Here is a 13,772-nt window from a genome sequence, read left to right on the forward strand (position 1 = left end):
CTGAAATTGCGTATGATGCGCGTCACGAATTCAATAGTCTTCAAGTGGGCTGAGAAAGGCGCCGAATCCCCCTCCGTCCCTCGCTTTAAGCCTTTGAGCCAAATACTCATCCACTCTCTCACCGTGTGCGTCAACGAGCGGTCTGTGCTGCTCGGTACAAAACCACACGGAGCTGCATTCACTTTCCAGTGGTGGAGAAGAGACGGTAAAGCGGAGAGCTCGCCCTCCTCGCTCCAGGGATTTAGGATACCTTTGATGGACTTGACACAGGACGAGCACTCGCGTTTTTTTTTTTTATCTGAACAGGACTACTTAGGTGCCACTTACAGAACATTTTTGTGGAAACTGTTGTAAACCTTAAATGTCTTGGTCAGCATCGGTGTTACGTGTAATGTGTTTTATGTGCTTGCGCTCAACAGTGAGGTAGACTTGTTTGGCCAATTTTTTTTTTACAGGAGTGTGGACCTTTGATTTATCCTGTGGATGCGGCTGTCGGGGTCGGTGTTTGAGCCCCGCAGGATCAGCCTGTCATAGGGCATCATGATTTGTCTGGTTTCCCACAAGTGGATGAGGAATATTTCTCCGGAGATGCTGCTGTTGCCGATGTTGTGGTTTTTACCTCTGGCTGGAGCGGCTCCCTCTCTGACTACCGAGCAGCTGGACACGGGGGTGGTAAGTTTCTCTACCTTTTCTACCCATTATTGGACACGGGGCTGCTGAGTTTCTCCACATATTATACTCTCTGGACACGGGGGCTGCTAAGTTTTTCCTACTTATTACCACTGTTGGACGTGAGGGTGGTGTGTTGTTCTACCTTTTCTTCCCACTCTTTGACCTGGGGGTGGTGAGTTTTTCTACCTCTTCTGCTTACTCTTGGACATGGAGGAGGGAAGAGCTGTCTTCTCGTCTTCTCTATCGACACTTGCTCTGAATTTTAACAACTCGCCGCAGTCCAAGGCAGTTTGGACACGATGATAAATGAAATATTGAGCTGTCCTATTCTCCAGAACAAGAGCCAAGATCACTTTATTTATCAAGTGACCCTGCAATAAATACATGCATAGGAATGTGTCTTGGTGCCATTTAGACAACTTCCACTGTAGGCGATAGTGCTAAAAGGCACAGCAGGACCTCAGTTACAGTGCGGAGGGACGGTGCAAGGCAGCAGACAGACAGATGAGGGCTTTCTCAGTCATGGCTCCATGAAAATACCGTGACTGCTCCATGTTGGACACCCGATGCCAAGTTGAAACAATTGCTCTGTTTAAAATAGCGGATCATACATGAGATACGGTGGGGTCGAGCAGCCGTCTGTTGGACTGTTCGATGTCTGTGGACTGAATCGATGTGAATAAGAACTATAGTCATCCTACAATTAATTTTAGGAGGATGCTTTACAAATAATCTAGAAGCCCTTGTAGAAATTCTACTATAATATGTTATTATGATTATATATATATTACTATAGATTAAAATAGTAGGCTAAATAATAACACAACTAATCATATTCTTATCCGATATTTTAATATATCCATTGTGCATGACCAAGAGTGATGAAGGAAGGCTTTTGAACCTTTTTAAACTCCACACATTGTAAATTACACCAACAGCAGGCTGGACCCACACCTATACTTCATCCATATTCAAAGAGGAAGATGTAGAGGCCAAAGTAAAGATTGAGGTTAAGGAGCTAGAGCATCTGCAAAGTATATAGGCTATAAATAAAAATATAAAATAAGTCAAATAGTGCTCATTTAAGAAAATTAATTCTTGAGACATCCTATTTGTGATGAGTCTAAATTTCTCATTTCTTTGGAAGACTTTTGGTACTTCACTTACACAGTCTATTCAATTTCATACCCAGAGATGCAGCATAATTGTTCCCAAACAAATCGACTCCTCAAGTCAATACTTGACTTATGTTAGATTGCTGCTCATTCCAACATGTCTCTTTATCTCCCCCTTCAGCTATTGTTCTTCCCTTTGTTTTTTGATAGAAGCTTGAAGATGAACTTTGTTATTAAACAAGAACAGTGAAGTTTATTGTTTGCTCCTGAAGCTGCTTTTTGACATGTCTAACACAACAGACACTTGCCAGGGTGTAACTGTATGGGCCATCACTTGTAATTTAGCTATGAGTGTGTGTGTGTGTGTGTGTGTGCGAGAGAGAGAGAGAGAGAGTGAGAGAGAGAGAGAGAGAGAGAGAGACTGTGTGAATGCTGTATGAGTGTCTTTGTGTGAAGACTCAGCTGGGCAGACTCAGGTGTGCAGCGGCTCCTAAGATGACCAAGGCAGTTGGACGGACAGATAGACAGATGAGCACCCAGCCACACCTGCCTCCCCTCCTGTGACTGGCTGATTGGCTTTTAAATAAGGCTTCTCCAGCACTGAGGAAATTGCACTCAGCAGTTGAGGGCAGGTGGATATTTGGTTCTCTGTTGAGGATCAAGTGGGTTCTCCCACTCAGCACAACTGTGTTCATAACTGGTATCCACTGGGGACTTGGTCCATCAAAAAAACAAAACAGACTCTTCTGATCTCTAGCATTGCTGCTGCCCAGTCCCATAACACGTTTCAGAGCCTTTGTGCTCCATCACTTGGCATTTAGCTCAGATTCTGTATGTTTATGTGTGTGTCTGTTCACAACTACTATACACTGAGCCCTTAGTTAACTCTACCACCCATTTAAGCACAGATGAGAGGCTTCCAATCTCTAGCTTTGCTGCTCACACATCGCCACAGAGCACCGATATGCAATTTCAGCGTTTGAGGGAACTGGTACATAACAGCTCAAATGTAATCTGCACTATGTTTTCTGCTCATCATTTCATTTTTTCCTCCTGGGGGCTATTTCTCTGCTGGTACAGAAAGACCGGGCTCCTTAGAGGACTATTCTCCTACCGATCCAGTACTTGATTTAGCTGTCATAAGCTACAGTGAGCTGAGCAGATCAACAGTTGATAAAGTACCTAAATTACATTTTAATCTTCTAGAGAAACTGACACTAGAAGAATGCCTGTGTATTGCATTCAATCTCTTTCATTGAGGAAAAATTGCTATTGTCATTGCAGATATTTTGAGTATTAAAAGCTGTGTGTGTGTGTGTGTGTGTGTGTGTGTGTGTGTGTGTGTGTGTGTGTGTCTGGCAGGACAGTGACAACCACACCCTGCCAGCTCATGTCTTTCTTCTTTCTTTTGCTGTATAATTTCTTGAATGAGAACACCATCTGGCCTCGTCTCCACTGGAACAGAGCAAAGGAAAACTGGTAGATCCCCCTCCTTACTTCCCCCACTCTCCCTCTCACTCTCCCTCCCTGCTAGACCTCAAACTATTGCGTTCTCATACAACTAGTCTGCACGCCACCAGCACCACCACCCTCATTAGCTCCATCTTTGCCTCAAACTAGTGCACAGTTCACCAGTATCATGTTCTGTCACCTCACTCCCTCAGACTGTACTCCAGATAGAAGACTTTGTTTCACCCACACATCATGGTTCTTCTGATTGCACCCAAAGGCCCAGGGACAGAGGGGGCCCAAAGAGAAAACTGGATTCATCGACAGTCAAGGGAAACTGTAGGAACTGTAGGAGTGAGTGCTGCACTGAAATCAGTAATTAAACAGAGAGGGTCAAGGAAAGAAGGGGATGCTTCCACCAAGAAGTAATCAATAGTGTATCTCCTTGGATGTATCTGTCTCTCTCAGCCTAATGAACCAGGAGGAGATTTGGACCTTTGGGTATTAGACCTCTGAGACGTTTTTACTTAATTCTCCTCAACAGCTGTGGCCTTCTCTATGTGACCAAGATGAGATTCACAAGTAAAAGCACACTGCCAAAACACACTGGATGCTAGTTTCCCTAAATCTCCGTTATCAAACTCCCAGTCTGGACTCCTAGGATACTTTTAGCACCACTGTCCCACTTCCATCAAGCACTGTGACCTTCTGTCTGTAGCATTGCATCATGGGGCTCATATTCAGGGAGTGGAGATTTTTTTCGGGAATAATGTCAAGTGGGAGAGGACTGCAGTGCAGGAGAGAATATATTACTGTATAAAGATTGACAGAGAGAGAAGGAGAGAGAGTATATAGCACAGCTTCAGCTTCCCAGGAAAAGGGAGATGTAAACCAGTCCTTCAATCCCCTCATATCTCATCCCAGCCTCGCTAAGTGTAAAGTTCTGCAGAGACTGTAAGTTTCTGAGGAGATTGTCAGAGTTGCTGAAGAGTTTATGATATCCTCAGAGGCCAATTCAACGAGGTTCTCAAGAGCCCTGATAGCTCATTGGCTGCCACTGCAGCATGGCAGTCAGGGACTGATGTGTGGCAGCTGCAAGACTTCTGCGCGACCCTGTCAATCAGTGACAACACACACATTTCCAGATAAAATTCAACAAGGTGAATCCAAAACCTACACTTGATTTGACAGGGAGGCTTGGTAGTTAAATAGACCATCTCATAACCAGCAGATAGATTCAGTTCCTACAGCTGCCAGTGCATCTATTTCTGGCAAAGTGTCTTTGACCAAAACAGTAAATCCCTACCTGCTGCTGAGGTGCTGCTCTTGACTGAACCTGTGCTTTGACTGTGTATTGCATGTGTGTCTCAGAGGGATATGCAAAGAAATGAACTTAATTACTCTGTGCTGTATTACTCTGTGTAATACAATGATTGAAATGCTTTATAAAACAATACTGCTATGACTGGCAGAAAAACAAAACTTGTAAATCCTGCAAGACTCTAGGTTGTATATAAGATCATTTACTTTAAACTCCAAAATAAAGTGTGCAGCATTGGAAGTCCAGAGGCCCAAAAGGTCCATTTGCAGTCACAAGGCAAATGTAATTTGTTTCTTGTAATGATAAACAGGGTTGTCCAAAAGAAAATCAAAGCCAGGGTAGATCATTTTACAGTAGTAATGGCTAAAATTGTGATGGCAAGTGAGTGAGGTTTACTGTACTCCACAACAGAGCTGCACGCAATCCTCCTCCTTTTCCATTGGCTCTCACTGATTTCATGACTTCACTGAGGTTTAAAAGCAAGCCGGCCCACTCCAAGGCTCCCCATATAGAAACCCCCAAATCAACTCCATGTGGCCAGCCAGTCCTATTTTAACAGAGGAATCCCGCCCCCCTTCATGTCTTATACCAGATCAAGGTCTTGGTCGCCATAGCTATTCAAAGGGCCGACCAGATCTTGTAATTAAAGTGGTTTCTAGTGTTGCGCTGGCTCGCATGTTAAAGTTTAAAATAATCCAGAGGCCAGCCAACAAAACTGGCAATAGACTGCTTTTAAAGCACCATCAAGAAAACCCCAAAGCAACAACAGAGCTCCTCTGAAATTGTTTGCAGAAATTGACAGATTTATAAGAAATGTGGTGTGTGTCTGTTTTCTTGTTTGTGTGTTGCTTTAATATGTGTGCATGCATAATTGAATGAGTGTATGTGTGTGTGTGTGTGTGTGTGTGTGTGTGTGTGTATATTTTCCAATAGATGTGTGGATCTATGATCTGTGAGTGACAGCCCCTGTTGGCTTTTAATACATTCGCTCTGAGCAGGTCGTAGGTTCGCAGGTTGCTCTGAGCCACACAGCAGGTTATCCCGCCGTTTGTCTCTCATTAGCATTTGTCAGTTCTTAACAAGTTGGAGGAGAGCAGAGGATGAAAAAAGGAGAAGGGGAGAAAGGAAAAGAAGGAAAAGGAAAATCGTTTTGAGAGAGGGGAAGTGTTTGATGTCGTCTGTGGAGTCGGCTTCAAGACTGTGTGCAATGTTCTCTCAGTACCCCGTTTCTCTGAAGGTCCAAGTGAAATGAGGAGAATGAGAAAGAAGAGAGAGGGGCAGATGTGATTCCATCCAACTGTCGAGTGAATTTTAAGTGAACTTTTGAACGTTGCAAAACAGATAATGCAAATTAGTTGTGCTTCCGGTTCGAAGCAAATAAATAGGCTTTGTGAAGGAAGAACTACACCAGAAAACCCATCCACGAGAAACATGAAGAGTCTCACAAGAATTGATTAGTCTTGGAGAAGGTATTTTTTGGGGGGTCAGCTAAAGAAACCAAAACCACTGCAAGACTGACTGACAAGATATCAACAGACTCTACACATGTCCTTAATGACGAATACCAACTCTTGCCCTCAGGGAGGCGTTTTAGGGTCCCAAGAACTATTTCATCCCATTTTCCATTAAACTGCTCAACCAACACCTGTCAGATTGGCATGTTCTGTGGGATCACCATGTTATTATTGTTTGTTTGTTGTTTATGTTGATTGATTTGTGGTGTTTTGGTTTGTCTATGTCACTGCCAGTATTGGAGTATGGATGCAAGAGAAATGTATGCCTTGGCAGACAATAATGTATAGTCTAATCTAATCTAATCTAATATTTTCCATTGTCCAGAGATGATGACAAAGAAATGCACCAGGCAATGTTCTACTGAATGAACTAACACAACAGGCAACTTTTACTCTACATGACATTCCTTTGGCTGAAACATTTCAAAATGTCCAAAGCCACTTTGGAACTACTGTGCCAAGAAATTGAACCATCCATTGGACCAATCATGCCAAGTCTGTCATTATTATTTTAAATGCATTTCTGTTGCTATTCATTACTGAAAATTACTTTATTGACAAAAGACTTTTACGCCTCAAGCGAGCATAAAAACTTTTTTTGTGATATGAAGGAAATTCTGTCAAAATTTGACATTTCCATTCAGCTTTTCTAATTTGATAGATCATAATTCTCATAAAAATACTCTCTATGCCCAGCTATACAGAGGGAGGGAGAGGGGGAGGGACAGCAAGAGGAAGAAAGAGACTGCGTGAGAGGGAGACTCTTGGCGGTTGGCCAATGTGTCTGAGCAATGTGTTTATTAGAATTATAATATAATAAACGCTGGGATACTGTAAGCATTAAGGCATAAATTCAGACTGTGCTACAATGAGAGTGGAATCAGTTTGTCCCAGAGAACAATCCACAGCCACATTAATTAGCCACATTAATTTGGAGAGTGATTGTTACATTCAAGATCGTATCTTGAGGTGCTTATTAGCTCAGCAATTATTCATTGGTTAATTAGGTATTTGCAATCTTTTTCTCACTCTTGCCCATGGGAGACAGAGTTTATTCTTAGTATTGCTGTCCCTAAGTGACATTTAAACTAATTACATGTCTTCCACAAAAAAACAAGTAATTCCTCAATGATCAGACTGTTACCAACGTACAGTACTGTAAACTCTAGTGTACCAGTCTACTGTAAATTCTATCAAAGCTCTGGATCCTGACTGGTTGTTTGTGGAAGGTAGCCAACAAACACTGCCTGCTGATGTTAACGGTACTGAGGGAGATTACTATGTTGGAGTAAGATTACCACAGTGGGATCGAGCCCAAAGAGTGGTGTGTGTGCTGAGAAAGTGTGATTGAAGGTAGTCAAGCTGTATCAGTGTTTTAGTTTACACAACCCCTACTTGGAGGCTGGGTTCTCCTTTCACACTCAGTAGCATACTATATAGTAATTGATAGAATAATAACCTTCATTACTTATATAGGAATCAAAACGTGTGTGTGTGTGTGTGTGTGTGTGTGTGTGTGTGTGTGTGTGTGTGTGTGGTGGTGGTCTGTCAATCATTATATCTCAGGTGATATCTCAGACACTGGTGGTATGAGTTGCAGGGATGATGCATCTTCTCACTGTGTTCCAGTGTTTAAAAAAATACACTGATTGGCCTGAAGGGGGAGCTATAATTAAATGTCAAAAATGTTCATGCAAATATGATATGTCAGACACCACTGATCGGATTTTGATAAAACTTCAGTGCATTTTGGCACTGTGTTCTGGCTTTTAAAAAAAATACACTGATTGGCTTGACGGGGTTGCTATAATTAAAGGTCAGAATTTTAAACTCAAACATGGTATCTCAGACACCACTGGTACAATTTTGATTAAGTTGGAAGGATGACGCATTTTGGCACTGTGTTCTGGTGTAAAAAATACAATGATTGGCTTAATGAGGGTGCTATAATTAAATGTTAAATTTTCTAACTTTGTAAGGCCCTAGCTCATGTCTGATTGACACAAAACTTGCTACACAGATCCAGCTATGCTTACAAATTACTGATTGGCCTGAAGGGGGTATTTAATTAAAGGTCAGAATTTCAATCTGGGAATGGCCTTAACTGCAATACCACTGGATGGATTTTGATGAAGCTTGGATGGATGATGTATCTTGTTACTGTTGGTACCTGCATTATTCATGGAGGACAACGTGTTTACTGTTTTTCACTTTCTATTTAATTTTTCTCCTCTCTCTAATTCTTTGATGCTCTCAGTATGCTCCTTGTTATTCCCATTCTCCTCTTTCTTCCTAGATTTATATTAGAATGTGAAGTCATCCACCAACAGGAAAATAATACAGTCACTGTGTGTACAATTTTCAGGTGAATTGAAAAGTAGTCTTCAACTTTGAATTGGCCAGTTACTACATTTGAATTAGTGAATAACACATTTGTCCAAATAGCCATAGCTCATAATAATAATGATAATAATACTGACTTATTTATATAGCACTTAAAACAAAGTTACAAGGTGCTTCACAGAAACAAGGAAGTAAAATAGAGACAAAATCAGACAAATGCAAAAACTAAAAAATACAATAACAATGAGCCACAGCTGACTGGACATGAACAATGGACACCATATTGGCTGGATGAAGGTGAACAAATGTAAAATCCATAAAATTAAATTAATGAAATACGTTAATTATATTAAATCCATTACACTACCAAGGAGGACACAATGTGGTGTGTTGTTTCTTGCCCATTGAAAGGCCAATAAAAGAGTTCATCTGCAGCACAACACAAAGACAACTGCCCAAAAAATAAATGGAGGAGTTTCCTTTCCCTCAGACAACCCAATTCTTGCTGGAGTATGAATTCATCCCACTCACTCTCTTCCCCTCTCTCTCCCCTCCCCTCCCTCTCTTTGGCTTTTGCAGGGCCACATGTCCCTCTGAGGCCGCTGTGCTCTGCTGGAAGTTGACATTTAATAAACAATGGGTCAATATGACTTTAATGGTTGGCTGTTCATTAAGTTATGTGCCGCATCATGGGCTCCCATTATTTTGTGTTGCTATTATCAACACGCTGCTGTCAGGTAAAAATCTTGTAGCTCCAAATTTGATGTTTTTTGTTTTGTTAATTGATAAGAAATTGCACATGCTCATTCGTGTATTGATTCATGATGCTTTGGCAGAGGAATCATGTCAGAAGCCGACTGCCGTTTTTCTTCCTAAAACGATTGATTTGCCATACATTACATTATGTGTTGCATCACCAACCATGCATTTCTTTCAACTGATATGATATAATTAATATGATATGATCAAAGTAATGATCTGATTAGCCATTGTACACTCACTGATCTGAGTAATGTGTTATGCCTTGAAGGAAATGGCTTTATTTAAAAAGCAGGGCCTCTCGACAGCGTTGACAGATATCATTTGAGTGTTATAATGCATTTAAGGACAAAAGTAAATTCACAGTGTAATATCACTGTTCAATCATCCAAATAGTCCTCATTATTTCACTTGCTGGAAACTGTTATCCATTTAAAAGTGTGGTTGCTGGAGGGCATTCGGGTTTTATAATGCATGTAAAAATGAGAATAAAGGTACAGTGTTACATCACTGAATAGTCTTTATAATTGTGCTTGTTTGAAGCCATTACAGTATTTGGACTACTGCTGAGGTGCATGAAATCCCTGTAGCTCCACTTACTCAACACTGCTTCATGGACTCTGTTTCTATCCACTCCAATCCAGTCATCTTATCTGATTTCTTCAGCATGATACAAAACATATTCATTATATTCAATTGTTGCCAGGGCTGTAGGGCTTTCTGCTTTATCTGTAGTCCCCTATCTATCTTTCATGAATACAGGAGCTCAGTCCAAATCTTTCCTTTTTTGTCCTCTGTGCAATTGTCAAGCAGCATGCTTAGACTCCATCTAAATCTAAATCTAAATGGGCAAAATAGGACTTTCTGCCTAAGGCGACGATAGTAGGGAACAGGACTACTTTGTAGAGAGCCGTGTTATTATCAATTAACCCAGATAAACTGTCTCCTCCATCTGCTTATAGTTTGTACCCCTGAAGCTCTAAGCACATTTTCCACTTTACTATGACACTGCTTTAATAAAACCCTGATTCACCTTGGAATTAAATGGCTTTGTTTCACCAAGTGCCAATATGTGACACTATGAATAAATTAGAGCAGAAATGGTGGAGTCAACTCTGAATTCACTCACACAGAAACTACACTGGCTGGTATATTTTTTTAAATATATTTTCTCTTTTTGCATTTTTGTACTTATTTGGGTTTTTTTATTGGTTGGATATTTTGTCTGCTTGGGACAAATTCTGTTTTTTTTTTATTACCCTTGATTGCTCTACCTATTTGTAAATACACTGCTTTTGAGGTCTTGTGAGAATCATTTAGCATATCATCATCCATTCTCCTAATGTACGAGGACAAATAAGGCTTCAGCAGTGTATTAGTATAGCAATAGACATTTTGTTTACATCACCTACAGCATCCTCCCAATCACTCACTGGCTTTCCCACCACAAGATTGTCATGGATCTCAGCCCCACAACTGACTAGACTTGTCCTGGGATACAGTTTCACAGCTTGCTATGCAGCATGGCTATGCTCCACACTCAGCTAGACAAGCAGCCTGTGGCCATATAGCATCACAGCTTCATCCACAGGCACTAATTCAAAAGAAAATGAAAAGTCATTAGCAAAGAGCATCTGTGATCAAGTAGATGCTGTGAGTACACAAGGAGGGGATTTCCTCCCGGCTCTGTGTGCACCCTCCCTCTGTGAGGGGATGATGAACGCAACATGTTGGCTGGTAAAGGCCTATGCATCCCTCTCACGACATGCCATTTGGTGGCTGTTTGTGTCTGCAGCGCCTTACAGTGCTATGAGGAAATATGTTTTTAGCATGGGTGGCTTCATTAGGAATGGAACCCATAAACCTGGCAGTGGCAGTGGCACACTCTACCATTTGTGCAATGCAGGACAAATTACCACACCTTTCTGTCAAGTGTTAACCTCATATTCAGACTGAATGGCCATTTCATTACCACACTTCAGTGACAATGATGCTGGGTGTATTTGCTAACTTCACCAAGAATGTCCAAGAATATTTTACTGTTTTTGCAGAGACAATATGTTGGTTAATGGGTGATTTCAACAATTATTCTGCCTAAATTCCAATGAAAAACCATTGCACAAACAGGTCAAACTTTACTTCCGCCCACAAAGGCACTGATTGGCTCAATTGTTTCTCCTAGAACTGGTTGCCGAGAGCAACACCAGACTCTCTGAATCGCTACACAAAATCTGAAAAGTGGACGGGACGCAATTCAGGAGTCTGGAACCAGGCTAGACAAATATAGAAGATGTCACTAAACCTGAGCAGAGCAACAAGGAATCCATCGGCTACGGGATGGAATAGGATCATACACAACTTCCTGCACCCACACAACTGCACAAACACCCACACACACAAGCTCACTTAGTTTCGTGCCACAGCAGAGTTGGGGCCCTGCAATTGCAAGCCCATCTCATTTCTGGGAGTATTACTGGAGTGTGAACTTTGACCCCATTTCAATCTACTGATGCCAAATAGCAAAGCATGCAATCAACCTCCGCCCCCTATTTTGTGCAGTTCAATTATCCATTCCTCAGTAGAAGAAGAATTTGAGTTCAACTTGTCAGTGCTGCTGGTTTCAGTCTGCTGTGGAGAAAGCCTGTTCTTCAGCTGACTGTTTGATGCAGTGGTTTTATGGCTGTGGGCTCCTATACAACTCCTCTCTGCTTCTCTTCATGAACCAAACAACACATATTCAGACAGCCAATGTAGATCAGCAACCCCCCCCCCATCCCTCTGGCATCCCACCCATTCTGTCCCTCTGGTGATACTCCTCTAATCAGCTAACCCTTCAAAAGCTGGTGCCACAATAACTGCTCATCACCTGGTGGTGTGCTGCACTTTTCACAGCTGGGAGCTGTTTCTAAGTAAAATCTTGTTTTCTTTGTTGTTCTTTGTTGTTTGTTGACCTTATTTTGGAAAGCTGCACTGTAGGTAATGCAGTTTGTGAGCGCTGGAGGGTGTAACAGCTTGTGTGTGAAAATGAACAAACTAAAGTTTGAAGCCTGGTAGGGATGAAAAGTTTGTTTGGCAGGTAAGGAGGCGCATTGTTTTTGTTGTCAAACTCACACAAATTTGTGGGCAGTGAAACGCTGACACACAAATATACGTGCACACTCACACGCACACACAGTTTCTTGTTTTTGTATACGTTATAAATGTGTGTTTGTCTGTGTGTGTGTGTGCGTGCGTGCAAACGTGCATGTGTGTCTGTGTGTGCGTACATTCAGGGCCAGTTGCCAGCATTCCTCAGCTGAAACTAGAGGGACATATTTGTCTTCATGGCGTTGATTACTAAAGCAACACTCGACAGCTGCCACTAGGCTATACCTGCGAGCCTAGCTATATATTGCACACAAGGACAAATATCCATAAATACACTCGTATATAGTCTTACAGTTTGTTTTAACTTGGCACCTACAGAGATGGATACCATCATGTATGTAACACAAGCCAATGAACATAAAAAAACAAAACCAAATAGAACATACATTATGAAAACATCTCTGTTCATTCAGAGAATTTACATTCACTTTCACACACAAACATTTGTGCATACCGAATCCACGCACACACACACACACACCCACTCTCACACTGTAGACTAAGAAATTAAGGCAGATCTGTGTTGTGTGTGTGCATGCATGTATGTTTGTGTATTCATGTGTGTAGTGTTTGTTTATGTGTGTGTGTGCGTGTGTGTTGTGTATGTGTGTGTTGTGTTTGTGTATGTATGTATGTATGTGTGTGTGTGTTTGCGTGTTTCCCCCCTATCTTTGTGGCATATGGAATGAATGTGGCAGTCGGGGCACTGGGCAAGCTTTATTCAATCCTTGTGTTTGTGGGCTTTGGCTGGGCTCCATGTCACATTACCGCCCACAGAGAGATGCAACTTCAAAGAAGGTTTGGGGGCTTTTTTCTTGAGTGGAGCCACTGCATCTTCTGCCTGTTAAATTAAACTCCAGTTACAGGGACAGCTCCTAATTGGCTCCAAAACCCATCAGTTTGTTTATCTTTAAACTTAGGCTGACTTATTTTTGCAGTACTAGAGCTCTCTTTCTTTCACTCTCTCTCTCTCTCTCTCTCTCTCTCTCTCTTTCAGGATATCTATGTGTTTGTGCATGTATATAGATGGTTGTGTGTGTGTGTGTGCGTGTGTGTGTGTGTGTGTGTGTGTGTGTGTGTGTTCAGGCATGCACCCAAAATAGATAGGTTTTTACCAGAGCAGTGATTGGACAGATCAGCTATTTCCAGGCCTGGCATGACAGAAAAAGCCTAACCTTGTCTACACAGAACTTTGTTTACACACACACACACACACACACACACACACACACACACACACAGACTTGTTTCTGTCACGATCTAGTGGCTATAAATGAATTAGCTGTATAATAGTTAACAATCTCCCTTTATCCATCTATCTCATCCTCCATTCATCCCTCCATCCTTCTCCCTTTCACAGCTCCCTATTTAACAGGATTGAGCAGATGACAGCTTCTGTTTACAAGGCCTGTGATGAGGAGGTGGGGCAGAGAGCTACCATCTCTCTCTCTC

General features: G+C 41.8%; 1 protein-coding gene across 2 annotated transcripts in view; it reads left to right on the top strand.

Annotated features, from left to right (window-relative positions):
• Positions 1-207: 207 nt before the first annotated feature.
• The window catches only part of LOC139923812 (matrix metalloproteinase-17), an 84,713-nt gene continuing 71,148 nt past the window's right edge, over positions 208-13,772 (top strand). For both annotated transcript variants that reach the window (XR_011785212.2, XM_071914679.2), the window contains exon 1: positions 208-672. Coding sequence is in view for 1 of the 2 variants with exons in the window: in XM_071914679.2 (XP_071770780.2) it covers positions 541-672 (132 nt within the window). In the remaining variant the exon portion in view is untranslated. The remainder of the gene's footprint in view (positions 673-13,772) is intronic.

The sequence above is a fragment of the Centroberyx gerrardi genome, chromosome 2 (genome assembly GCF_048128805.1).
Source record: "Centroberyx gerrardi isolate f3 chromosome 2, fCenGer3.hap1.cur.20231027, whole genome shotgun sequence".
Taxonomy (NCBI): Eukaryota; Metazoa; Chordata; class Actinopteri; order Beryciformes; family Berycidae; genus Centroberyx; species Centroberyx gerrardi.